Here is a 26,111-nt window from a genome sequence, read left to right as displayed (position 1 = left end):
TTTTATTATTGAAATATATTTTTATATAAACACTAATAGCAATTAACGTAGAAAGAAAAGTCACAACTTACAACAAGCACTTAAGCGCTTTCTGTAAATAGAAAGGGCATAATTTTGCTAGTTACCCCACGCTTATATTATAATTGTTACATAAAAAGGCACATTAGCCTTTGTAGCTTTACTACTTTTATGCCATTTAATCGTAAAATTATGTAATTTAATATGCCCTTTTTCATCGTAAAAATTTAAATTTTACTCAAAATTTTACATTGAAAAGGCACATTTGGTTATATTATGTGCCTTTTAAACGTTATTTTGTTGTAAAAAAAGAGAAATATGCTAAATATTAAATATATTATTAAATAAAAACTATAAAAACGTAAATTTTTACAATTACACAATTTCGGAAAACACTTACTAAACGTGTTTTTACTAGAATTAAAAAAATATTAATTTAATCTCAATATTCTTAACATTTGTAAGACGTTAGTTGTGCGGTGTGCCTTCTTCAATTACGACTGCAGTATGTACTATCAGACAAATTGATTCAAAGGTAGATGGCGGATCTCTTTCATTTGGTAATTATGTCCAGTCGATATTATAGTCATGAATAGCTGGGCTAGACATAGCCTAACCGAATAATTAAATTTTTCTGACAGAAAAATGCTCCTATTTGACGATTATTAATATTGACTTGAGAATCGAAAGTAAAACAGGAAAGGGCGTTAGAATGTGTGGAATGCGGCACTGGATTTCACTGTGCTTTATCTAACGATGCGAAATAATTAAAGTATGAAATGTGTATTAACCCCCACAAGTACGTATTGCATTTCAACTAATAATGCTTTGAATCAAAAATATGTTTGCGGATCGCGACGTAATCGGTAATCGCAGCTGCTCATTGAAAATTCATTTCTAAATTATGTTATGCCAGTTCGCTTAAATTCCAAATATTAATATGGATATTGGATACTTTGTGAACATTGAATACACAAAATATATTCGCGATGTGTAATCCTAGACCTATTTGTTATAGGAAAATCTACTCCATTTACGTCAATGTTATCAAATGTCAAAATTTGTCCAATCAAACCGACAGTATATATTATGTCTATGAATCAAACCGAAATAGCGGGGCAATTTTCCGTTAGGTTAATAATTGGGGATAATTTTTTACCGTTTAGAAATTCAGTATCGGCATGTATCGGTAACCTGAGTAGTGAATTTATAACACGTACCGAGTATCACGTAGTGTACGTGTTACGTGGTAAGTACGTGGAAACCATAGATGAGCTTACCGCAATTAACGCCTATGATGAATCTGCCGAAGAATAACATTTCGTAGCAATGTGATATTTTCGTGAAGCCCATCAAACTTGCGCCACTTATTCCAAGAATGTTATTGAGCAAAAGACCTCCTTTCCTAAAATTAAAAAAAAAATGTTGTGTAGGTTTATAACATATGCTAATTTTCTGAGGTTTTTGACAGAACTTCTTGACCGTTTTAAGAATGGTTATCTTTTTGACGTTATCCAAGCAAAAGTATTACTAAACAATCCTTCTCACGAACCTCAGAAACGGGATATAAATAGTATAAATTCTAAAATGAGTTTAAAGTTCAGGCTGTAAGATGCTAAAGTTCTGCGCAGCCCGTCCGTGCATCGCTTACCTGCCAAACCGATTAGCGATCATGCCCCCGGAGAAGCCGCCCAGCATTCCGCCTATGGCGAAGATGCTGACCGCGATCGAGTACAGCCGGTTGACGGTGTCCTCGTGGATGTCCTTCCCGTACCGGTCCTTGTACACGTCCTTCATGAAGTTCTCGATGTTCTGACAAACAAATTCAACATATAGTATAGTAGGTGCAGTGAAGAAAATAAACTTGAGAAGTGTCAAGGGACATCCGGATGGAACGAAGTTATAAAAACAAGAGACAGAAACAGAGAGAGAAACACGCGCTACCGCACGGCTTACAACTATAGTATTTTTGCTCTAGTTGTAATATACCGACACTTTTGTGTCATATCGTTACAACTTTTTCGTCTAGCCCCCTTTCGCAACGCGCGATAAAGAACTTCGTTCCAATAATTCTTAGTTTGAGAAATACTATCAGAGAAATTAATTCACAGGCAGATGGGGTACCTCGTCATTTGTTTGAGTTATGTCAATTTAATATAAGTCGTGATCGGCTTGGTTTGACATGACGCCACCAACTTACGTAGATCCGACAACCGCCTAATCTATGAATCAACTTCTCTGATAGTATTTCTCAAACTATCAGAGAAATGAATTCCTAGGCAAATGGCAGAATAATGAATCTATTTTTCTAATAGTAATTCCTCATGAATAATATAATTAATTGTCCCTCTGAATTTTTTGACGTAACGCGCGATCAAATTGCCATCTGCCTTGGATCAACTTCTATAATAGTACATAAATACATAAATCTTTCACAGGAATATATAAAAATGACTTAATATATTTTATATCCGTATATGATCATTATTGTTTCCTCACCCTGCCGGGAGCGTTGATGACACCAGTATTGTACCCAAACTGCAACATCCCGAGTACCGCCGCCAAGATCGCGTACGACAAGAAAAATGTTAGACCCTGCAAACAAAACAACGTCTTAGTTATGTTAATAAAAAAAGGTATTTTATTGTATGAAAATTTTTCATTACAACACGGTTATTTATATTCTAATATCATCAAGAAATGTTTAGTTTGCACTTATTAGGTTTAAATTACTGCTAGACTTTTAATTAATTTCGCACAGATTAAAAGGGAAAAGGAAGGAAAAAGATAATCTCGTATTTGTTATATCTGACAATTAATAGTCAGGTTATCTAGATAAATCGATCGACGAAAGTCTAACATAACCGTTAAAAACGCTAGACATCCCCTCGACAAACGGTACGGTTTTTAAACCTACTAAATACAATTCATTTTGTGGTATAAAGTTAAAGAGCTTTAGAATGATACCACTTAACTTTGTAAGCGGCACGTAAACGTAGCAGTTAGCACCTGTTGACGCTTTGACTATTTTTAAAACATTAACGTATTAAACGGTACAGTAGGTCTTTTATACAGGTGATGTGTCTGAAATTGTCGGAAATGTACTCGTATTTACTAAACTACTAAGCAGCTCCACAAATTGTAAAGGGATACAGCGTGTTTTTGTCAAGCAGGCAAGTTTCTGTTAGAGCAAAATTGTTTATAATTTATATTATTAGAACTTTGGTCATACGTTGTCATACGGTAATATGACAAATGATAATAATTTATTACATATTTTCTTCTATGCTTCTTATGAAAAAAAAAGTGTTAAATGAATTTTGCAAACTTAGAAGAAACCATGTCAAGGCCCCGGACTCTCTTTAATCCTTCTGTATGAAAAAATACAGTTAATTCGATGAAGCAAGTATGTCTTCATCGAGTTGTCATGGCCAGAACACGTATCAAGTAGTGGTGCTAGATTACGGCCGTATATTGTAGCTATATCTCCGCGGGGATGCGATAAATCGGGAATATGAGACCCCGATCCAACATCAGAATCGAGATATACCGAACTTTTCATATTATATGTAAAAAAATATCCTATTTGGACGCTGTTAAGCATTTGTGTAAATCCCCACAAAAGTACATATTGAGTGCATTTATGTTCTTTAGATCATTTAGAACAAGACTGTATTCATAATTCAACAAAATAATGAGGGTTGATACACAAATGCTAAAGCGACTATTTAAAATAACGAAAGACCCGCGTTAGGACCATAAAGTTAATATACCTAGCGGAATAGAGAAACAAAGGCCTGAGCAAGAGAGATGTCACTATCAGTAACACTGCGTGGTAAAAAGAGACATGTGCTACATAACAGCAGCACTCTTTTTTTGACGTCCAGTCGGCACGTGCCGCACGTTGACAATTTAATCTCATAGAAATCATGTTCAATCATGCTTGTGTAAGTGTATACGTACACATATTTTTACACACAGATGAAACCAATTTCGGTTTCGTTTGACAGCTCGAGATTGTTGCTCTATTCCGCTAGGTATATTAACTTTATGGTTAGGACCCAAACCAAAAATGGTATATTATAGCGTTTAAAACAGATAAAATTTATCTAAGGTTGTTGTAACAATATTAGACAAGACTTAATTATTATGAACATTATTTTTCCGATTTGCCTTTTTTCGCGATAAAACAACACTTCGATTGTTATAGGTTCAAAACTCTCGTTTGGTCGTTCTATTTGATATCGACTAGTCAGTTTAACACAAAGGGCTTATAGTTGAGGCTAATAAATATTAAATTTAGCCTTTGAGTTTCGTTTGCTGAACCGACTATATTCGAGTGCTAATTAAATTTTATTTTTCGTGAACCGTTATTCATACTGCTTTGTGGCTACGTTCTACTTATATCTTTTGAAATATAATTTCTGGCCTTCATATTTGTGTTATGTTAATAAAATTAAACTCTACCCAATTTCAAATTATTATTATTTAAAATTGTATGTGTGTCTGTCTTTACTCGTACTGTGTGTTTTAATATTGATAAAGCGATCAAAATGTCGATTGAGTTGTATGTGTCAAAGTTAACAATAAGCCCTAGAACAATTTTTTTTTATTACTATCAAGCCAATTTTTTGTGAGCTTCATTTTGATAAGACGAACAACATTTTTATTTGAGAAAAATCTTGAAAGTAGTAACTAACAGAAATAGAAAGGATTTCATACTTTGACTTGATGGTCCTAAATACGGATAATTCTATTTGTAGGACAATGTTACGGTTAAATTATATAACTATTAACCTATCAATATACAAAAAAACAGCTTGTCAGGGTTAGGTTTTAGGGTTCAGTAGTCAACCAAGTTTTGTTGATTCGTCCCCCCTCCCAGTTCGTCGCAGGGGCTGTTGTCCGTCATGTGTGCGTTACGACGTACGCAGCGCGACACTTTGGTTATTTGTCTGTAAAACAACGCAACGGCAGCGCTACGTTGATGCAACGCTGACACAACGCGCTGTGTGGACTGGCTCAGTCCATCACGCCAGGAACCAGGGTCAATTCAGACCGCAACGACACGTAGATGCATTTCTAAAGTATGGATTTGACAGATTTGACAGATTTGTAAGACGTCACACCCTCACGAAATCGTCGCGTCTCACGTCGCGTTGCGGTCTGAATTGACCCTTAGGGCATTTTGTGGCTGTAGTGTGTAAGTATATGTTACAGTAACGTAAATGTACCTATGTATACCTAAGTATATAATGTAATAATATACTTAGGTAATAATAAGTATAATGTAATATTAATTTGGTGTCGACACTTACTTGTTCCAGCAACCTCAGCTTCCGCCTCTGCGAATGTTCCTCGAGGCGGTCCACGTACTCCCGCAGCTCCTCAATCTCCTCCTTCACCTGCTGCACGGTGTCCAACTCTTGCTTGATGGCAACCATGTCACGCTTCACCTACGGATTGTGATAGTAAATCATCAATGTATCACGTGTGAGCGAAAGAAGTAAAGATGAAAAAGTAGTTTTTCCATCAGGTGATTCATAATATTATGCTCATTTGTCCCTAGTTTTATAAAACGTCCACTTAAAAATTAAAAAAATATATATGAACAACTATTGATGTTGTTATCGTAACCAAAGCTGGCTTGGGAGAATTTGTGTCAATGTTTTATTTTTAGGCACTTATCGAGAGTTCAAAGATATGAATATTGAATATTCGTTTCTTACAAACAATGTTATGAACACGGTTAAATCAGTCACTAGTTCATCTTCAGTATTTATGATGCATTACTCTGTTAACCTACAACATCTGATAACCTTCAATAATAATTCCTCTTAGCGGGCTCCAAGACGAGCAATTTCATTGCGCAATATCACATATTGCGTAATATAAACCGTATCTACTGTCTAGGGTTGATATTGAACATCGCGCGCCTTCAATCTAATTGTCAAATAAACTGTTCAATAAAATTGAAGCGTGAAATTGCACAATACAATTCATCGTCTAGGGGCCGGCTTAGGGGAAATAAAATCCTACGCCGTTAGCTCGATTTGCTCACCGTAACTGAAATCGGTATATTAGCTATTCACTAAAAAGATCCGTAGATCAACTCACTTCGGAGACTTCGCTCTGGCATGACTCGACGCTCTTGGTTAGCTCCTGTAGTTGCGTGCGTATCTCGCAGAGCGCCACCGTCGTCTCGAGCTGTCTGTCCCCTCGCTGTAGCTCGTCCAGCTTCGCCGACAGATTCATGCTCATCACGCTCACCTGTCTCTGAAGGCTGTTGACACACCCGCCATTATAATATGGCCGACCCGTTCGATAGTAACCCATTAACCATAACATCTGATATCTCTAGCCTATTGTGAGAAAAGCATTTTCTCATAAAAAACGAAACCCCCTCGGGAGAACTAAGATATTTTTCACCAAAAAAATCATATTCCTAAAAGAATTTGGGGCAACAATTCAAAACAATTAAACCACCAATCAAAAATAGGTGATTCGACTCATGAACTAAGGCCATGTTAAGAAACGAATTGGAGATGAAAATCTTTTGAACATTCTGAAATACAATACGTCAATTTCATAAAGTTCTTGTTACCACTTTAACGACTAATGATAATGCAAATCTGATTTAAATCGTGCTAATTTTCGATTATATATCCAATTTTCGAACCTTTGTAAAGTAAAAGGACTCTTTCTTAATTGACTGCACTACAGCTTAAGTCAGTTATAGCATAAATTATTAAAGTTTATTAAGCCTGTAGAGGTGGAGCCTCAGAGGAATCAGGTCAGAGCTATGAGCGCATATTTCTTTACTAGAGAACTTTATATGTGTTTGACTTTATTGTTTGTGTATGCTTTTAGAGAGATTTGTTTTAATATTTATTGTTTTTTTGAACCATCGTTAATAGTAATTGTTTTTAAAAAGTAGGATAAGTCAGAAACAGTGTAAGTCCAGATAATTTAAGATAATTCTAAATCAGCGAGTATTTTCTTGCCTAACATCACGATGCCACAACAAAATGGCACGCTCTGTGATGTTAGGCAACAAAATATTTATCTACAGATTAAGCGTTCGGATAATTCAAGGTAACCGAATTATTTACTCCGATTAGCTCTTCTAAATATACCCCGCGTACAAATATCGCCTACTTAATTGTCATAGCAGAAATGCAACAAAGTATGCAACATTGCTTCTTTGTAAACTTTGTCTTAGAAAAGCTTTTCACCAGCGAAGCAAGCGATAATGATAATTGTAAAGTCGTGTCGAAACTTTTGTTGATCGTATCCAATACCCAAAAGAAACGACCAAAACTAAAAAAAACCGCTTACTACAATATTTTACATTTGGATCCTATTAATGTTGCAACATTGTATCTTTTTACTAAAACATGTTTTTCATTTGCTAACAAATATAATTTAACATGCGTGAATTAATTTCTAACAAGGCACGTAACATCATTCACTATTCTAATACAAATTTCATTTTGCATGTGCAACATTATGTATGATCGACAGTTCTACCGAAATAGGAAATGGAGCCTGTCGCCTCAGATCACTTTCGGAGCACGATAGAAACAGACAAGGTAACGGACACGTCATGCGAAGTAAAATATGATATGCTCTAGCGATATATTCTGCATATGCAACGACCCAGATTCATTCAATAACTTTTCAACACTTCTTATTTTTACTCGTACGCCGTTCCATGCAAGCACTACACGTATCAATTTGTTCCACGCTCCTATGTGTACATTCGAAACATTTCTCTCGAAAAAATATCATGCTACATTTGGAAATTACGCCGTGTTTTAACTCTAATACGAATTTAAAGCGGAAAAGGCTCCAAATTATAGCCAAAGAAAAGGTAGCACAGAGATAATTATTGATACATTACATTGAAGTATTGCCTTGTACATCAAGATTATTCTGAAAATTTTAAACAATTACTTAATTTAAATACTGGCCGAGAACAATAATTTAGATAGGCACGATCGAACTCCCTTCGATCGAGGGTTAACATTAGGAAATACGATCGAATCGCAGCCTTATGAAGCAGATACTTATATCAATGAAACAAACAACAATTAACATTCAAAAGAACTTTGTACTTTTACGTACCTTTTGGAACAGTTTCCATAAAAATGAAAAGGTGTTATTATTTTATACATTTTCGGCTGAGACTTTTAGCAAAAGATACAATATTTAAATATTTAGCAAAGTTACTTTCTGTAGCTCAGTCTAGCATGCATGTTTGGCACATTTCATTTAAATTGCTTAACATTCTTAAAATATATGTGAATAATGATTAAGAAAATACCCAAAACTATATTTATTGTTTTCGTGATGGTAAAATAGGCCCGTGGTCCATTCACGCAGCATCCAAGAGAAAAAAAATTAAAAATATTCGATTATTACCAATTTATCATTTAGTAAAATTGTGTTCTGCAAATTAATAAAATAATAGCGAGTAAGACAAATAAAAAGTTGCAATTCAGGAGTTATGCTATAAAAAACTTTGAACGAAAAAAAAATATAGCACATGATCACACATTATAAACAAATTGGACTACCTACATAGGTTTAACATTATATAATTAATCCACAGCCCTCTCATAGTACCTACTATTTTGATAGAAAATTAGTTTCCTCATAGCGCAAAATAATTTTATTATGATCAAGTTTTATTTCAACACAAATCTGCAAAAACAAGACAATTTTGTTGTTAGTTTAATCCAGTCAATTTTAAAATATTTGACCTTTTCTCTCCTTTTATCGGTAAAATATTTATATTTTTATCAAATCCAACAATATTATGTTCTATTAAAAAGTCCCTAATGAAATTGAGGTCGTTCCAATCGTTTCAATACCGTGCTGGACAAGTCAATGAACCAGGTGCGTTGCGGTCGCAAGGAAGTCCATGCTGAAACTTCGTGGTATGTCTATTGTCTAGTGTATGGATCGATGTGTACGTCTGAGCGATAATGGCCATTGAGTCTAATAAGTCGAGTACCGTGGGCTACGAAGGAAAGGTGATGATCAAGCACCGCGAAATCGCACCTCAATATCTGCAATACAAGATATTTGGGGTGCCAAGCGTAGTGACATCGACACACATATGCAATGAAGCCAGTAGTAAAGGCGGAAGCTAATGTCTGTCTAGGGTCGCACGTACCTAAGCAGAAGTTCCCTGAGTGTCGCCTCGTCCTCCTCCGGCGGCGCATATCGTGTCAGCTTGCTGCCGGCCTCCCGGCCCACATGATCGCGTACCACTGTACAACAAGCCTCATTTATACCACACCACCACGCCCCTCCTCTTAGTACTTACAAGTCTATGTTCCTATTTGCTCTTATACTATATAGTTTATATAAATACGTTCAACCTCGTATCGAATTTAACAGGACGCCATCACCGTACCACCGATTAGAGCCAATGGCCATGTTGAGTTTTTGTTCGTAAATTATCCGTGTTTCGAGAGTCGCCGCGAGAGCGACGAGTGTACAAAGTATAACGATTTCAAACGAAACGGCGAAGAATGATCTGCTTAATTAAATAAGGCGAATACCGGGTTACGAATTAAAAGTCAATTTATTGCAAGTATCGAACTCAAAGGTAATGAAAACGGACTAATGGCCGAATACGTTTCGGCGCAATTGTAAATATCATTATCGTTCGCGATTTGAACGGAGTATCGCGGAGCGTTCGTATTTAATATTACAAAGCGCATGAAAACAAAGGGATTTCAGGTATCAAATTGAATGCACGTGTCATATTATCCAGCTTTACATGCACTCGGGACCAGCAATCACTTTATCCCCGGGATTAAACGATCCCGGTGCGGCCGGGATTTCGTTCTATTACGCGAGTGCAAGTTTAATTAAGGTGCAAAATCTAACCCGCACTTTTCGAATTTGCATTCCCATATCGACCAAAAATCCATTGCAGCGCGCGATCTTTTCGCGTGTTTACTTTCAATCCGCGGATACCGGAGCCGAAAATGGTTCGGAAATCTTTTCGATCTATCCAATATAAAGGTAGTGCAGATTTTTCGTGGAGCCATATCTTGCGCGATCATATATTCAATTTTAATCTAGAGCTTTCAAATAATATAAAGATGGTATAACTATTTCTCAAAATATGTGTCTTCACTTATTTTGTAATGTTATTTTGTAACAACTTCAATTTTTTTGTAATGATTTTATTTCGTACGAGTACGTTTCTGTAGTACACACTCATGTGATTGTTTCCACTTCTAGCCTATATCTATAACTAGTAATACGAGATTTTTTCGGAATATTACCCTCTTCCATATATATGATGTCACCTGTGGACGTCATTTGCATTGGAATCCTTTGCCAGGCCATGATTAAACTGGCGCTTTGCAACACAATAGTGTAATCTTATCGTAAGTTAATTTTATAACGATGCATACCGCTGAAATGCAAAGCTGAAACAAGCTTCCGTCTCGGTTAAAATCATCATTATATATTCATGATAAATGAATAAATTTCGCACGAGAAAATGTAAGGTGACAGACGCTGAAATTGTGCTCGATGGATGTCTCGTACATGAACAATCAGCAGCAAAATAAAATAATCTTTACTTACTCCTTACTCCATTCTACTAGCTTTTATCTTTTACTCCTCGTGTTTTCTCACACACTCTAAGTTTAATGAAAATAGGTCCTCGTCTCCATTACTTTGATTATAGTCGTGGAAACGGAAGTTCCTATGCAAACAAAATTAATTATACTCGGTGAGCTTCGAGAATATTGAAAGATAATAAATAATGGAAGTGATCGCAACGGGAAAGTTGAAAAGACAGAAATGTTAATAAGTGTAGAGTCACGACTGTGTACTTAGCCGCCATCTGACGTCTATATATAGCTACGTAAGCACACCTAAGCCTCCGACGAAAGCTCTACCAATTACGCCGTCTTTATAGGACAGAAATAAAAATAATTTCCATTTGCAAGTGAAATAGAAAAGCGAACTCGGTGGAAACCTTTGAAAGAATAAAATGCGTAATAAAATAATATCTTTTTCACTCTGTTTTTATTTAAAAAATACAAAAAAATAATAATTAAAAGCGCTTCTCTTGAAACACTAAGCGTAGCGGCAAACAGCGCGAGCGTTGCATTCGATTTTTTTCGCGTGAATTGCGTGCGAGAGGTAGAACATAGATTATCAATGATCATTATAGGCCGCATGACACTCTTTGAAGATCGTTCGCCAAGAACAGAAGGCGTAGTATTTGATTTTAGGTATCTTGGGTAAGAATTGGATGGTAGCAAGGCGAACCGGTAACACTATCGGTAAATCAGTACTCAATATGCGCCATCCTTAAAACCCCCTCTAGTTTCGCCGAGCGACCTTAAAGTTGTATGCGGGCTATATCATACAGTGCATAGAGATAGTGTTACCTGAAATTTGATCTGTGGGTGAGTAAAGCGGGGGCTCCTCCCCGCCCGCTTGCTGATGTTCAAGCAGACGATGACACGACTGTCTCATGAGCGCTCCCGACACTAAAAACACAGCATTCCGTCAGCCAACTTGAAAAAAGGAAGTGGGTAGTACACGAGTCAGAAATGAAACTTCTGTCTAAAATTGTTGCGGCGCGACGTTGTGACTTGTGACGCATTATTATTATAATTTCGACCCTTTTGGGCTCCCACACATAACTGCGAATTCGCTTCGCTTCGCAAATAATATCTGCGACGAAATTCATAATAAAAATGACATTACGATGCGATGCGAATTCGCTGTTTTGTGTGGGAGCCCAGTCATGATGCGACCTTGAAATTTCACTCTCAACGAGCCTAATAAAGTTTCACTTCAAAAACGCACGACACGCGCGTAGTGCGTCTTATCTTTCCTGTTACAAATATACCGTACGTTTTTCGGCCTTATGTCGGCACTATAATATTATAGGTGAACGCTTTAGCCGACGCGTTAGCCGGCGCGCGCGATGTGTAGAACGGGCGTTAGCGCGTTGGCGGTAGGTATTTCGCCTGTTCCACACATTGGGATTTGGGACAGCGCGCCGGCCAACGCGTTCGCCTATATTATGTAGTGTCGACTTTAGGTTCGATTTGTGCGCCCGCGCGAACGACTGGTTTGGCCGGTGCACAAGGAGATCACAAGCAAATGTATGTTGTAACGATCGTTAGTAGGCGTAATCATGCCGAACTTCGGCCGCGTTTTCTCGGCCTAGTGTGTTTAGACACTAAGAGCTACTAAAGAAGATATTTTGGCTTTAATAATTAACAGGATTAGCTGTAGGCTGCAACTTTATTTCGAAACATAATAATATACCTATTTATTTTTCGCAGACATGCTAGAACTGATGTGCAATATTCAGTAAAGTATTCATAACTAAATGAACCAGCGCTAAACGATTTTTTAAAGCGAATTTGCCTTATTAAGTCCTCTTTGTAATGACGGTGATAAGATCACCTACAACAAACTCTAAGCTGCACTCGAGTCTGAAGCACCCTCAACACGATCAAAAGCAGTCTCCACTCAACAACCATTTACGTCATCCAATATCCATATTCAGTTTTTAAAGACACCGACCGAAGTACTTTTCTAAAACTTTACCCCTATAATTCTGCCGTGTCTCTATTTTATACTATAATATCTGGTGGTATAATATCTGGTGGTATAATATCTGATGGTAATAATAATATTACTAATAGGTAGGTACAGTTTCTCTTTTGATGCAGTCCCGTTGGAGTAAAAATTTATTTTGTGTCATGCAATTCTGTGATTGTACCATCGAGGAAATTGATTCCGAGGCAGTTGACAGACCAACGACAATTGGTCGGATTATGTCAATTCATTGTTAATTGTGGCTAAGGTTTGAGATAACGCGACCAAACTACGTAGGTCCCCCATCTGCCTAGGAATCAACTTCTCTGATAGTACAAAGTTTACTTCAATTTTCATTCAAAATAGTACTGATAAAATCCAAAAGTAATTCGTTTTAAGTTTGTTAGATTGATATGTGAATATTATTTTGCTGGTTAGGTTCGCGACTGAATCGAAGTGTATTCAAAATGCAAAATAGCCGAATCAGTTTAGGTTAGGTTAGTTTAAACCTACTTTTTATAACCCCATTTGAAAAAAATATTTTCAAAAGCTTCATCGGAGTGCAATTAATTAGCTTTACTTTTTAAATGCAAATCCGATTATTGTAAACCAAAAGAGAGCAAAAACTTACCTACTATTAGCGAGACAAAGAGTGGGCGTACGGTATTTAAGCTTTTAAAAAACTTACCGCAACTGCTATCGTCCTAACCGAGCTTTAGAGGTTTGTATCATTTTACCTTCATGCGCTTTTAATGGAAAATAAGTTAAATAAGCTTCTCTTCAACTGATAAATACAATTCAACCCGCATGTTTGAGTGTTTGATTTTATTTTTACTTCAAAACTATTTATTTCTTTACTATAGCTGAATCAAAGTGTATTTTTTATACGTGGGAGAGCCATGCTTCGGCACGAATAGGCGGGCTCGACCGGAGAAATACCACGTTCTCACAGAAAACCGGCGTGAAACAGCGCTTGCGCTGTGTTTCGCCGAGTGAGTGAGTTTACCGGAGGCCCAATCCCCTACCCTATTCCCTTCCCTTCCCTTCCCTCCTCTATTACCCTATTCCCTCTTAAAAGGCCGGCAACGCACTTGCAGCTCTTCTGATGCTACGAGTGCCCATGGGCGACGGATGTTGCTTTCCATCAGGTGATCCGTTTGCTCGTTTGCCCCCTTATTTCATAAAAAAAAAGATGATAAAATAGAGTGTTGCTGTGAGATATTTTTTTCAACCGTGTCATGGTGTTTATTGCAGTGTATTCCTTATGAACAACTCAATATAGGTTTTGTAGAAAAATGATGATGATGAACGCCTCCGTGGTCTAGTACAGAGCGCGGCTCTTCACTCGGAGGTCGTGGGACCAACATGTTATTTCCAAGTTTGGTTAGAACAATGCAGGGTGATCACCTGATTGTCTGACAAGTAAGATGATCCATGCGTCGGATAGGCATGTAAAAAGTCGGTCCTGCGCCTGACCTCTCGCCAGTCGTGGCGGTCTTTCGTCCCACTCGGTTATAAGAGTAAATGAATAGAGAGTTCTCTTGTGTACTGCGCACACACTTGAGCACTATAAAATTACTCCTGCGTAGCTGGCCTGGTTTCAATGAAATCGGCTACCGTCACCGAAACCGGTGTGGGAGTTATTATTATTATACTAAATTAATTAAACTAAATTATTAATAAACTAAATTAATTTATTAGAAAAATAAAATCGGCAACACTCAGAGATATTTATGACAATATAACTTAAGGGTCTGTCCGCACTGCAAATTTAAACCGCGCTGTTTTTTTTTTGCAATTCTATAAAACATTGAATCTTATAAGAGTATCTGCACTGCGGATGAAAAAAATATACGAAAAACCTACGAATAATAAAAACTAAGGAAAAGTAACTCCGTCAAAAAACATGCTCCACAATACTTGTCAAAAAAGTGTACCTTAGGTACACATTTCAATACATTTGCAGTATTTAAGTGACCTTGAGCGGTACTAGGCTGACGTTACATGACAGATCAAAAGGAACCAAATTTTAAACGGTAATAGTATGGGAGTTACAATTCCTTAGTTTGTATTATTCGTAGCGAAAAACGAATAAAATTCGCAGTGCGGCAGTCCCTTAACCTTAATTTAACTAAGAATTTGACAGAAAAAATGAAAAAACTTAGAGTTATATTACATGTCTCTAAGCGGGCCCCTAGACGATAGCTTTGTCTACACTGTGCCTTTTTCTGTTCGTCAAGTAGCATGCGTTATAGCGCAGTCAACAGCGAACGTGAGGCATGCCCGCGACGCGTGCCCTCTGACCGTATCCAAAAAACAAAAATAACAATGTTGGCGTTGCGTTTGTTGACGCATTTAATTATTGAATGCGCCAAAACAAAAGTTGAATGAAAGAAGATGACGAAAATTGAAGACGAAAGCGCACAGTGTGGACATAGCTAATTGTGCAACATCAACCCTAGACGGTCAGTAGTATTACGCTATACGTCATATTGCGCAATAAAATTGCTCGTCCTAGGGGCCCGCTATGTGCGGTCGTTAATTCAATAAAGTAAGTTAAATAAAATAAAAATAAAACAATAGGAATATTAAAATATGAAATTACCTTTAATCTAGTTATTGTCATTTGACTACGACTGATGGCAGTCTAATCGACGACATTGTGCCTGAAACAAAATGTTACAATTTATTATTTTATAACAATTCATAATTTAAATATTATGTCACAATTTTAAATTAAGTTTGGTATATAATAGAACGTAATTTCAATTTTATTAATATTACGTAGCGTAAATGAGTTTAAAACGAAGCCAAACTTACAAACTATTGTTCAAAGTACAACACTGAAACCCTAAGCTTAATATTAATAAACCTCTCTTATACTCCTACTCAATACCAATCTATAGTCTCGCACGCTCCCAGGGGCTTAAGATGATGTAACGTAATTACTTTGATATTATCAATAATATTTAGTCAGGGATTGGCCGCTACCAAGACACAGCAACTCAAAGACTACAGCTTACTTGAGCACCGAGTTTTGTTTCTTAATACGTCACACTCAGTGATACAATCAAAAATATACGCTCAATAGAGCGTATTTTTTCAATTTAATTATTAAATAAAACAGCATCTTAAGAATAATCTTAGCGATTACTGTGGCTTAATAATATGAAAAGTATGAACGTTCGTGACTCATCTCGTGATTTGAACTGTACAGTAAAGAGCTTGATTATAAAAATAATTTAACAAGCTATGGATTGAAGCATTTTCAATTGGTAAGCAAAAAATATATACAGTGTGTAACAAAAATAAGTGATAATACTTTACTAATTTTTTGTATGGGGAGACTCGTGACGCTCGAGGCCTTGCCCATACAAAAGTGAAAAAAAAAATTTCGTCTTTCAGCGCTGCTACTTTCACGGTGAACTCTCTACAAGGAATACACACCCTAAAGTATTATCACTTATTTTTGTTACACCCTGTATATATTACAGTATTTTTTCAATCATTACACTAGCTCCTACTATTTTAATGACTTAAAATATTAAATAAATAATTTATTTGCAAGAATGTTGTACAGTTTGTGCTACATTGTAAGGACAGAACCCTTTTGAAAGGGGTATTAAACATAATATTTGAAGTACTGATGATGAATTAAATCACCGTGGCAATTATGCCTTTTATTAAAAAGGTCCAAACAGTAATTAAGGGCCTGTTTCACCACTTCCTGATAACCAATTAACTTGACAGATCAAGTATGGAGAATCTGTCAAAAAAGTTATGACTAGCCTATACGGCACTTTATCAGAAAGTGGTGAAATATGCCCTAAATCTCATAATACTGGTCTGGATTGAATAATGCTGTGTCCAATCTAAATATTATGTAAGCAGATTTTATCTAGCACGTCTGTCGTCTAGTATTGCTGCCATCAGCATCTATTAGTAACTTTTTGATTAAAATTGTTTAGATTTCGACACTGAAAGCCGCGGTGGACCTTGATAAACACAATCTTGGTGCGGTGTCTGATCAGTATGGTGAGAAGTTCCACCAAGTTATAGTGGTAGCAATGCTAGCTGATTTCTACTGGGAAATCAACCGCGAGACAACAGATAAAACTGATAAAAGAAAGCGACCTTCTAAATAAATATTAAAAATAAATACAAAATAATGTTATAAAGTTATTTTTTTAATTCATTTAAGAGTCCGGGTGCCATTGCAATTCTCATACAAACGTAATACCAAGATCATTTCCGATACGAGAATATTTACCATATTTGAGTTATTATTCAGCTTAAGATAGTAATTACCTTAAATTTACATCCTTTAGATCATCTCTTGTTAAGATTTTTGTATCTTTTTCATAATAAATATACGTATTTAATAAATATTTTCTATAAAAATGTTTAAATACTAGACGTGGTTGAATCAATCTGTAAACAGTTTTGAATTCAACTAAAATCAATTAAAATCTCATAAAAAGTTCTTGCTCTAGAATATTTCTCGTCGATCAGTGTAATAGCCATTAAAAAATCAATAATGATTATTAAAAATAATATGAACACAAATGAAATCGCTTTAATCTACAGTAATGAAGTAACAATTTGAAAATTTACGTTTTTTTTTTGCATAAATGGAGGCTTTTTGGCTGGGAAAATGACTGGAAATCAAAAGAAAAGTGAGTTTTATGTATAGCCAATTGATTGTCACAAGGTTTGGATTTTTTTTTAATTGTAATTGTCCTTATGTTACAAAATGTTAGTTATCGTCTACTTAGTACTCTATTATGAAGCTGATCTGTTGTTGTTGTGAAAAACAACCCGTCTAGAAGTTTTGTGTTGAGGCAGTTGCGAATGTGGAACATATTTCCGGCAAATATATACGATTTATATATACGTAGAAATATAACAATGTTATCTTGCAGAAACTAATATACCTGGACGTTACATATATATAACTTGGGTGATAAAGCCACTGATATTGTCTAGACTCTAGAGTGAAGACGTATTTTGAACCCCGATTCTGCTATATCTCGCACACGCTTCGATATTATTGCGATAAAGTCTCGATATGTAATATCAACTCGTCTGTTTCGCATTCTCAATTCTCAGAACTCCAAATCAATCGCGTCGTTCACGTTTGTCAGTTTGTTTGACGTACCTATATAAATATGTATGTGAATACCGTATAATAATATATCAAACAAACATTTTGCTGTTTGATAGGATCCAGACTAGGTCGAAACTGAGTCAATGTGGAATTTAAATCGTAAAGTTTTGGTACCGACCGAAATTTGGGGTTGCATTTGAATTACGCATTATAGGAAGGGGGTGGGAGGGGAGGGGGGGGAGGGCCCTAAAGTTAGGAAATCAGTAGTTACCACGAAAATTTTTTTTGGTTTTTGAGGTTATGTTCAATAAAATAACCGAAATAGTGGACTTACTACAAATTTAGTATTTTTTGTGTGTGGGCAAACTCGGTTCAAAGTATGTCTTATATTGTAAATAAACAGCTCCGATGCTGCGGGCATCTGCGGGAATGCAATGCCCTATCGCCCTTGCGTAACAAATTATAGGCACTTATTTGCACCTTGGCAAACTAGCTTATTATCTTGTGGAAACGCAGCCATTTTAGAAAACATTAACCAAATCAGTTTTGATTATAATAATTAAGTAATCCAATACGCAATTAACATAATTATTTTTATAAAATTCGCTATGCATAAGTCTAGTTACGCAACATGTTAACTATTGAGGCGCTTCAAATATCTACGGTATGTACTTAGATACACTTTATTCCAGAAATATTTATTTACTTTGAAGACACAGAGAAAATGTGGATATGCAACAATACAGTATGAAAAGCAAATGTGCATCAAAACGCAAAAATTGTCATAATCAATAGTGTATTATAAGTTAAAAAAAATACAAAATAATTTCTGCAGTGCTAGAAAATCGGCCAAGTGCGAGTTGGACTCGCGCACGCAGGGTTCCGTATTTTTTTTTTATTTGTTGTTATAGCGCCAACAAAAATTTGTTGAGTTCTTGAAAAGTTCTTAAGTTACAGCCTGGAAACAGGCGCACAGACGGACAGATGGACAGACTTCGAAGTCTCAGTAATAGGGTCCCATTTTTACCCTTTGGGTATGGAACCCTAAAAAAGTTAGAAGTTTTAAAGACGGTCAAAATTGGAAGTTTTAGGACTTTTCCCGGAAACGGTAAGTATTATAGAAAATGACCTCAGACTAATATTACGCTCATTAATGTATTTTTAGAAGATATCGTCGCATATAGTTATATATAGTGCACGTAATACGAGTATACGCTTTGACTATTGCGTACACACTGACAAAGCTTTGAGGATACAAAATCATAACAGTGGGCGTTTAATTCGAGCTGTTGGTCGAAAATCTAAGCTTTATGTAACCGAAAGCGTTGTCTATTCGAGCTGCTCCGAAACTTTGTCTATTGTTAATGAATACACGATTATTGAGCGTGTTTCGTCTAGAAAGCCTGCTCTAACCACGCTATTACCTAGCACGCTTAGGTTGTTATGCATGAATATTTAAGACACGTCTGAAGTCTATCAGGCGATGAATACTTTACACAGTGACTGTCTATCAAAATCGAACACCTTCCCAGCGATTTTTAATACTTTCAACTCTTTTCATACACACATACGGTGAAGTTTAAAAAATATTTTAAAATATTTTAATGCACAAATTTTGGAAGCTTAAATCACTCTCCTCTGTTGGCAAAATAGGAATCCCTTTTTTTACAGAGGTCTTTTTGATTGATTATTCTGTGTTATAAAAGTTTACCAATCGTGTTATACTATAGGTAATTCAAAGATAAAGACATGATGACTATAAACTTAAATTTCTTAGTAAAGCTAAGAAATCATTAATTGCTGCATCAGTCATTGCTGAGAAAAATTGATATCGCTACAGCCAAATTATCAAGAAGTCGCCTTAATTTTTACATTTAAGTTTGTGAGGCTATAATATTACCGATTTAAATATCACGTATGAATCTTAACTTGCTTGCAGTTTAGTATAAAGCATCAGTAATGGTTCCGTTATAGTTTCAAATACATAATTCCTAAAAGCGTTACGAGTGATATTTCGATACATATTTTTGATGAAATGGTATTTAAAAATAAAAATATAACAGCAATAATTGTAAGCACCAAAGCTAACTAAACTAGCTTCAATGTGGACCGCGTGTTTTTGGCTTTTCGTTCATCACTCACTTATACAAATTAGCCTGCCACTCGTTTACAAGCCGAAACCTAGGCTAAATTATTATGCTTCCGGCCGTATGCGCTCTTTGGCGGCTATACAAGATGACAAGAAAATTAAATAAATCGTTACATACATTTGCTTGTGATCTCGTGGTGTACTCGCCAAGCCGCGCGTTCGCGCCGCCACATATAAATCCTAACTAACTTTACCCCGTGTTTTACAAAGTATTATATATAGTACTTCATGTAGTTTTAATAATATTAACCATGGGCGTATATAAGGGGGGGGGGGGGGGTCCTGGGGGTCCGGATCCGGATCCAATCGACAATATAATATTATGTACCTACCGATTTTCATCGGTGTGGTACATGTATTTTTTTTCTATTTACAATATAATAATTATTATTATAAGTATATAATAATAATTATTATATTGTAAATAGAAAAAAAAATTCACCGGGAAAAACGAAGTTCACCGGGACAGCTAGTAAGCTGTCCCGGTGAACTTCGTGTCACTTAAAAACCTTCCCTGGACTTCTACGAATATTTTAAGACTAAAATTAGCCCAATCCGTTCAGCCGTTCTCGAGTTTTGCGCTTAGCAACACATTCAGCGACTCATTTTTATATTATACTCGTAGAAGATATACGCCCTGATATTAACCATAATACTTCAAAGACACCAAAGTACCTTGATACCATAGAAACGATACATGCGATATCCAACGTTACCGTTCAAAAAGGTAAAAGGTAAAAACCTAACGCGATATTAATTCGAGTGAGTGAAAAACATATTACTTGATAAAACATATTTTATCCTCGAGTGGTTTTCCGTTTGAAGTCGATTTAATCTTTTCATCACAACGTACCAGCAAATCAGGAGTAATACGGATTATAGATTGTTGCTACCTGAACACCGTTTGGTCCTTTTAAATGATTATGATCCAGCAACTAATAGGATATTTCACTGCTATTTTTTTATGCTAGACGGCAGCACTAGCACTGACAGTAAATAAAATGAAATCCGTTTCGAAATAATATCATTGTTTGTGGTTTAGACACTTCATAAAATACAGGACACAGAATAATTATATAATGTTGCATTGAAATAGTAGAGCAGAGGGTGCAGTAGATTGTTTCAAATGTAGATATGAGTTGGAACGTATGGAATTAGCTCCATATAGTATAGCGTTTCACAAAGATTCTGTCGGATCTGCAACATGTCGGATTTTGGTCGAATTATTTATTGTATGTGTTCTAATAGCGCCCTGTGCTCCGACCTTTGTGTAATAATTTCTATTTTACTATTTTAATTAAACACGCAGCTTTGTTCCATTTTCGAAAAATACGTTTCGAAATAATATCATTGTCTGTGGTTTAGACACTTCATAAAATACAAGAAACAGAATAATTATATTATAATGTTGCATTAAAATAATAGAGCAGAGGGTGCAGTAGATTATTTCAAATGTAGATATGAGTTGGAACTTATGGAATTAGCTCTATATAGACGGAGCAGTTTATGCCTATTAGGTTCAGTGCCTAACGTTTCTCTAAGCTGAGTGTTCTTAACCGCAATAACCGAAGTATTTCTATTTAGCTGACTGATAAATACCAATTAGTAGAAGTTCCAAACTCAGATCGACCTTCACCGAATTGACAATAGAATGAAAAATATCATATAAGTATATTCGAAAATAGATCAAGAATAGGTTGCCTAAAAACCTGGACCGACTATTTTAAGTATTTAAAAAATATATTTACGAAAAACACAATGTGTTATTGCATTAATTTATAGTGTTGCTGGTAAGGTATCATTTCTAGAAAGTAATCGTAAACTTGAGGAGCGTGTTGTATTTCAAAAATACCTATCTTTAAAATTTCAAACCACGTTTTAAAATAGGTGCATGAAATTTTGCACAGTTATAGTTTATAATTTATATGGTGAAGGAGTGCATCGAACTAATATTATTTTGAAATTATGCTTTTATCATACATTTTTTTAACAAATAAAACATAACACACACTACAACACACACACATTTTTAATTACTTACTAGAAATTGATGTATTTAACACATGGTTTTTTGTAAATAATAAAAAAAAGAAGTTAAACATAGTCTGCCCAGCTTTTTAGGCAAACTATAATTCTTGATCTATTTTCTAATATTTAGTGTATTTGTTACAAAATATTTTAAATTATCAAAGACATACAGTGTTTAGAGGGGAAGAGGGGATTTCGGGACAACCTCGAGCGTGTCAGATTAAGCTTGTATTATGTATGTATGTGTCTGTCTAGTTATAAAAAAAATTTAATCCACGTTGTGGGTTAAATTTTTTTTTGAATATTGAAAATAAATGTCATCGGATCTGTCAGATTAAGACGGGGAATGTACTTAACATTCCTCAATTCCCAAAGAAGCTTCCATATAAAGCACTGACGATTCAAAGGTTAGGTAAGCCTGTAGGGATATTTTAAAATATAAAAAATAAAGCTTCATATTTTCGTAACTAAGCTTCGGAGATATTTTATTTTTCACTAAACTAAATTATTTAGTCCTTGTTGTCTAAAACATATTTATAATTTACCTAAATAAGCAATTTTCCGAAAATATTTTCTTTTTCAAAACTTTAAAATGGCTGCAGTTTCCGAACCCACCGCTAAAATAAAAAAACGCTCTTATTTTTTATCAGTTTTACCTGATTTAAAAAACCTACTAGGCTCCATGACGCTCGAGTGACTACAGAAATCGCACCTTCTCCTCCCCTACTCTTAATTTTGAACTTATTACGTACATATTATTACTTAATCTATAGGGCAGATGACCCGGTTTTGGCCATTTTAAGAGATTCGTCGACTTTGATCCCTTCATAATCTATAGTTTTAGTTGTAAAGAGCATGATTGTTTAAAAAAAGTATTTAAAAATATGTTGTTCTTGCTTTGCAAAACATGTTTTTTAAGAAATTCAAATACGTAAAGAAAAATTTGAAAAAGAAAAAAAAAATGTCACTTTGTGCCACTTGTGGCCAGATTTACTCCATTTATGGCCACATTCCGTGCCAGTTTTGGCCACCAAAAAATAAAACACAAATATATGCATATTAATCTAGATTTATTTATTATTCATCTTAAAAATTAAAGAGATCAACATTGAGGTAAGTGCCTATCAATCTTTGATATTGGTTTTATATAATTGCAAACTTATTATATATTTCAGTTGGTATATATTTTTAATTAAGAGGAACTTTGGTTGTAGTTATTATAGTACCTACTCAGTCTTGATAAAAGGTGTCTTAAGTTGTCCTTTTATGACTACTTTTTTGAACGAATCTAATAGACCTTCCTTATTGATTGGAAATCCAGCACGAGCACAATCTTTAATCCATAAGACAATTTCTCTTTCTATGTCACTTCCAAGAACGGCCTGGGGTCCCACATGTCCAGATGTTTCTGGGGCTTTTCCAGAAAGTTTATGCCGCAAAGTAGTTCGAGGTACATTAAAGTCTCTACTAGCAGTGGCAACCGGCATCCCCTTTCTGATTGCGTTCAATGCTTGTGTCACTTTGTGCGGAGAATATTGAAATAATTTTCTTTTCACATCATCTACTTTATTTTTCTTCGGAAGCCTCGAAATTTTATTTTTCTGAAAATAGCGAAAACTATCAGAACACATATTAAAAAGTCAATAACAAAAACATGTGGCCAGAATTGGGGTTCCTATGGGCACCATCTTTGGCCAGCTGTGTGGCCAAAGATGGTGAATCTTATAATTTAGGTACCATTAGTGGCCACCTACGAATAACCTCACTTCTTAAAAGTGTGGCGGTAAAATAACTTTATTTCTACTGAGACAGTATGTTTCTTATGTAATATTAACATATACGTCCAAAAAATAAACAAAGATTCCGAAAATTACAACTGATTACTCACCCGCTCGCCTTATTGTTTTTGCTAAGAATAACCACATTTCACGACCATCTACAAAAAACCGGCCAAGTGCGAGTCGGACTCGCGCACCGAGGGTTCCGACAGCTTAAAGGTATTATAGACCTGAGTATTTGGTATGAATTTCAATTTAATACCTCTACGCGTTTATGAGGAAATGGGTAGTAAGTTTAAAATTATTAAAAAAAAATATATTATGTGATGTAACTAAAAATTTATGGTTTTCGTAATTTTTCCTTTATCTATGCTATAAGACGTTGCTTCGTACCAAATTTCAAGATTCTGAGTTCACGGGAAGCACCCTGTAGGTTTTGATTCCCTTGCAAGTGTCGAAAATTTGCGGCATAAACGGCTGTATCTTTTGATTGCGTTGGCTTAGAAGTTTGATTTTTTCACAGCTTCAAGGGACAGTAGACCTGAGTAATTGATATAAATTTCAGCTTCATACCTCCACGCGTTCCTGAGAAAAAGGGTCTTGACAGACGGACAGACGGACAACAAAGTGATCCTATAAGGGTTCCGTTTTTTCCTTTTGAGGTACGGAACCCTAAAAATGGTGTATTACGTCAAAGTGAAATTCGACATATCACCACTGTCATCGGTAAAAGTGTTGCCATATTTCAATATTTTAAAAACCGTACATCATAAAGTAACGTTATTGTCTATGCCTTAATAACACCGCTCGGAAGTCCAAAATGGCCAAAAAGGGGTCAGTGGCCAAAACCGGAGCATCTGCCCTACTACTATAGTGTTATAATTTGTCATTTAATGCAATTAATTATTATGAGTATAATTTTAAACATTTATAAAATGTTGCATGCTGTTTAGGCAGAATGTAAAATACTATATTGTAACATCTAATTATTATTTATTTATTGTAAATAAATAATAATTAGATGTTTGAGTTTGAGAATGTACATTCAAATTGACGACCTCTGTGGCTCAGTGGTGAGCGCGTTGGTAGCTCAAGCCGGGGGTCTCAGTTTCGAATCCCGCCGACGGAACAAAAAGTTTCCAATGTTCCCGGGTCTGGGTGTGTATTAAATATGTGTATGATATAATAAAAATCTTAAATATATTTATAGTATGAAAGTATTAAATATAATATTTTCGTTGTCTGGTACCTGTTACACAAGTTCTTTAGGTACTTAGCACGGGGCCAGACTGACGTGGTGTGAAGCGTCCGTAGATATTATTATTATTATTCAAAGCAAATAAACGATCTGGATAATATCTATCCGCGGTATTACAATACCTTGTCTTAACAATAGTAAACATTATTATCATCTCTTTATACAGGAATTAAAGTTTCAAATCAAAAAGAATGTTACTTAATTATTATTTGAAATAAGTATTTTAAACAACCTATTTAAAACAAGTATCACAAATACTTACGCTTTAGGTATCAATCCAAAGGTATCCACTATGCGCACTATTTACATAAAAAATTCCAAACTTTTATGAAACTTCAATTTTTTTCATTAATAAGTACCTAAAAAATCAAAGCATTTTAAAAATAATTCGAAATTAAAAAATAAAAATATATGTTCCTATTCTTTTTTTGAAATTTATAACTTCGTATCGGTTTCAAGCGGCTTCCGCGTTCGAATCAAAACAACCTACTTGACGGCTAGCTCAGGACCGTCTGGGGCGCTCTACCATTGGTCAATAGGAAGTCTCGGAATCGCACATGCGTGATGCACTTAATCCCGAACGCTTTTCCGATTGGTGCATGCTGCATTCAAAAGTAGAATAATCATATTTATTAATACTTACTCTGAGCAAAAATGTTGTGCCCAGATTTCCAAGAATGGTGCTTACAGTGCAAAGACAAATACTTTAAGTCTCTGGGAAATAAAAATATAATTGAAATAAAAAATAAAAAAAATCAACAACAAAAATATCTCACATAAAATTTTTTCGCAGTACCGAATGACATTCTACAAATTTACAGGCCTTTTATTTGTGTTAAGTACACGCTGGCAATAATTTTGTCAAACTGGATATTTTATAAATTGAGGATTGACAATTGAGTAATTAGACTTGGAACTTGGAAGTAATCGATCTTGTCTAAAATATTTTTCATTAGAGAGTTAGAGAAAATTTTAGAATAATATTTTTTATGAATTTAACATTTTTTAGGGTTCCTTACCCAAAGGGTGAAAACCCTATTACTGAGATGTCTGTCTCCAGGCAGTATCTCAAGAACCGCTATAGCTAGACTTCTGAAATTTTTACAGGTTGTGTATTTCTATGGCCGCTATAACAACAAATACTAAAAATAAAATAAATATTTAAGGGGGGCTCCC

General features: G+C 35.4%; 1 protein-coding gene and 1 long non-coding RNA gene across 7 annotated transcripts in view; one reads left to right on the top strand and one right to left on the bottom strand.

Annotated features, from left to right (window-relative positions):
• The window catches only part of LOC121738454, a 285,981-nt gene that overhangs the window by 199,756 nt on the left and 60,114 nt on the right, over positions 1 to 26,111 (top strand). The window lies entirely within an intron of this gene.
• LOC121738447 (glucose transporter type 1) overlaps positions 1 to 26,111 on the bottom strand; it is a 79,174-nt gene that overhangs the window by 12,170 nt on the left and 40,893 nt on the right. For 2 of the 6 annotated variants that reach the window (XM_042130494.1, XM_042130497.1), the window contains exons 2-10: positions 15,221 to 15,281; positions 11,448 to 11,549; positions 9,200 to 9,296; positions 8,345 to 8,350; positions 6,136 to 6,301; positions 5,337 to 5,474; positions 2,518 to 2,613; positions 1,670 to 1,830; positions 1,299 to 1,423 (exon numbers count right to left, since the gene is read on the bottom strand). In XM_042130494.1, the coding sequence (XP_041986428.1) occupies positions 1,299 to 1,423; positions 1,670 to 1,830; positions 2,518 to 2,613; positions 5,337 to 5,474; positions 6,136 to 6,301; positions 8,345 to 8,350; positions 9,200 to 9,296; positions 11,448 to 11,535 (877 nt within the window). In that variant the 5' untranslated portion in view covers positions 11,536 to 11,549; positions 15,221 to 15,281. Of the gene's footprint in view, positions 1 to 1,298; positions 1,424 to 1,669; positions 1,831 to 2,517; positions 2,614 to 5,336; positions 5,475 to 6,135; positions 6,302 to 8,344; positions 8,351 to 9,199; positions 9,297 to 11,447; positions 11,550 to 15,220; positions 15,282 to 25,197; positions 25,257 to 26,111 lie in introns of those variants that run through there. The other 4 variants (XM_042130496.1, XM_042130498.1, XM_042130495.1 and 1 more) reach the window with 3 other exon arrangements.

Source organism: Aricia agestis, chromosome Z, assembly GCF_905147365.1.
Source record: "Aricia agestis chromosome Z, ilAriAges1.1, whole genome shotgun sequence".
In the NCBI taxonomy this organism is placed as follows: Eukaryota; Metazoa; Arthropoda; class Insecta; order Lepidoptera; family Lycaenidae; genus Aricia; species Aricia agestis.
The sequence above is the reverse complement of the archived record's forward strand: the minus strand, read 5'-3'. Positions and strand labels throughout refer to the sequence as shown.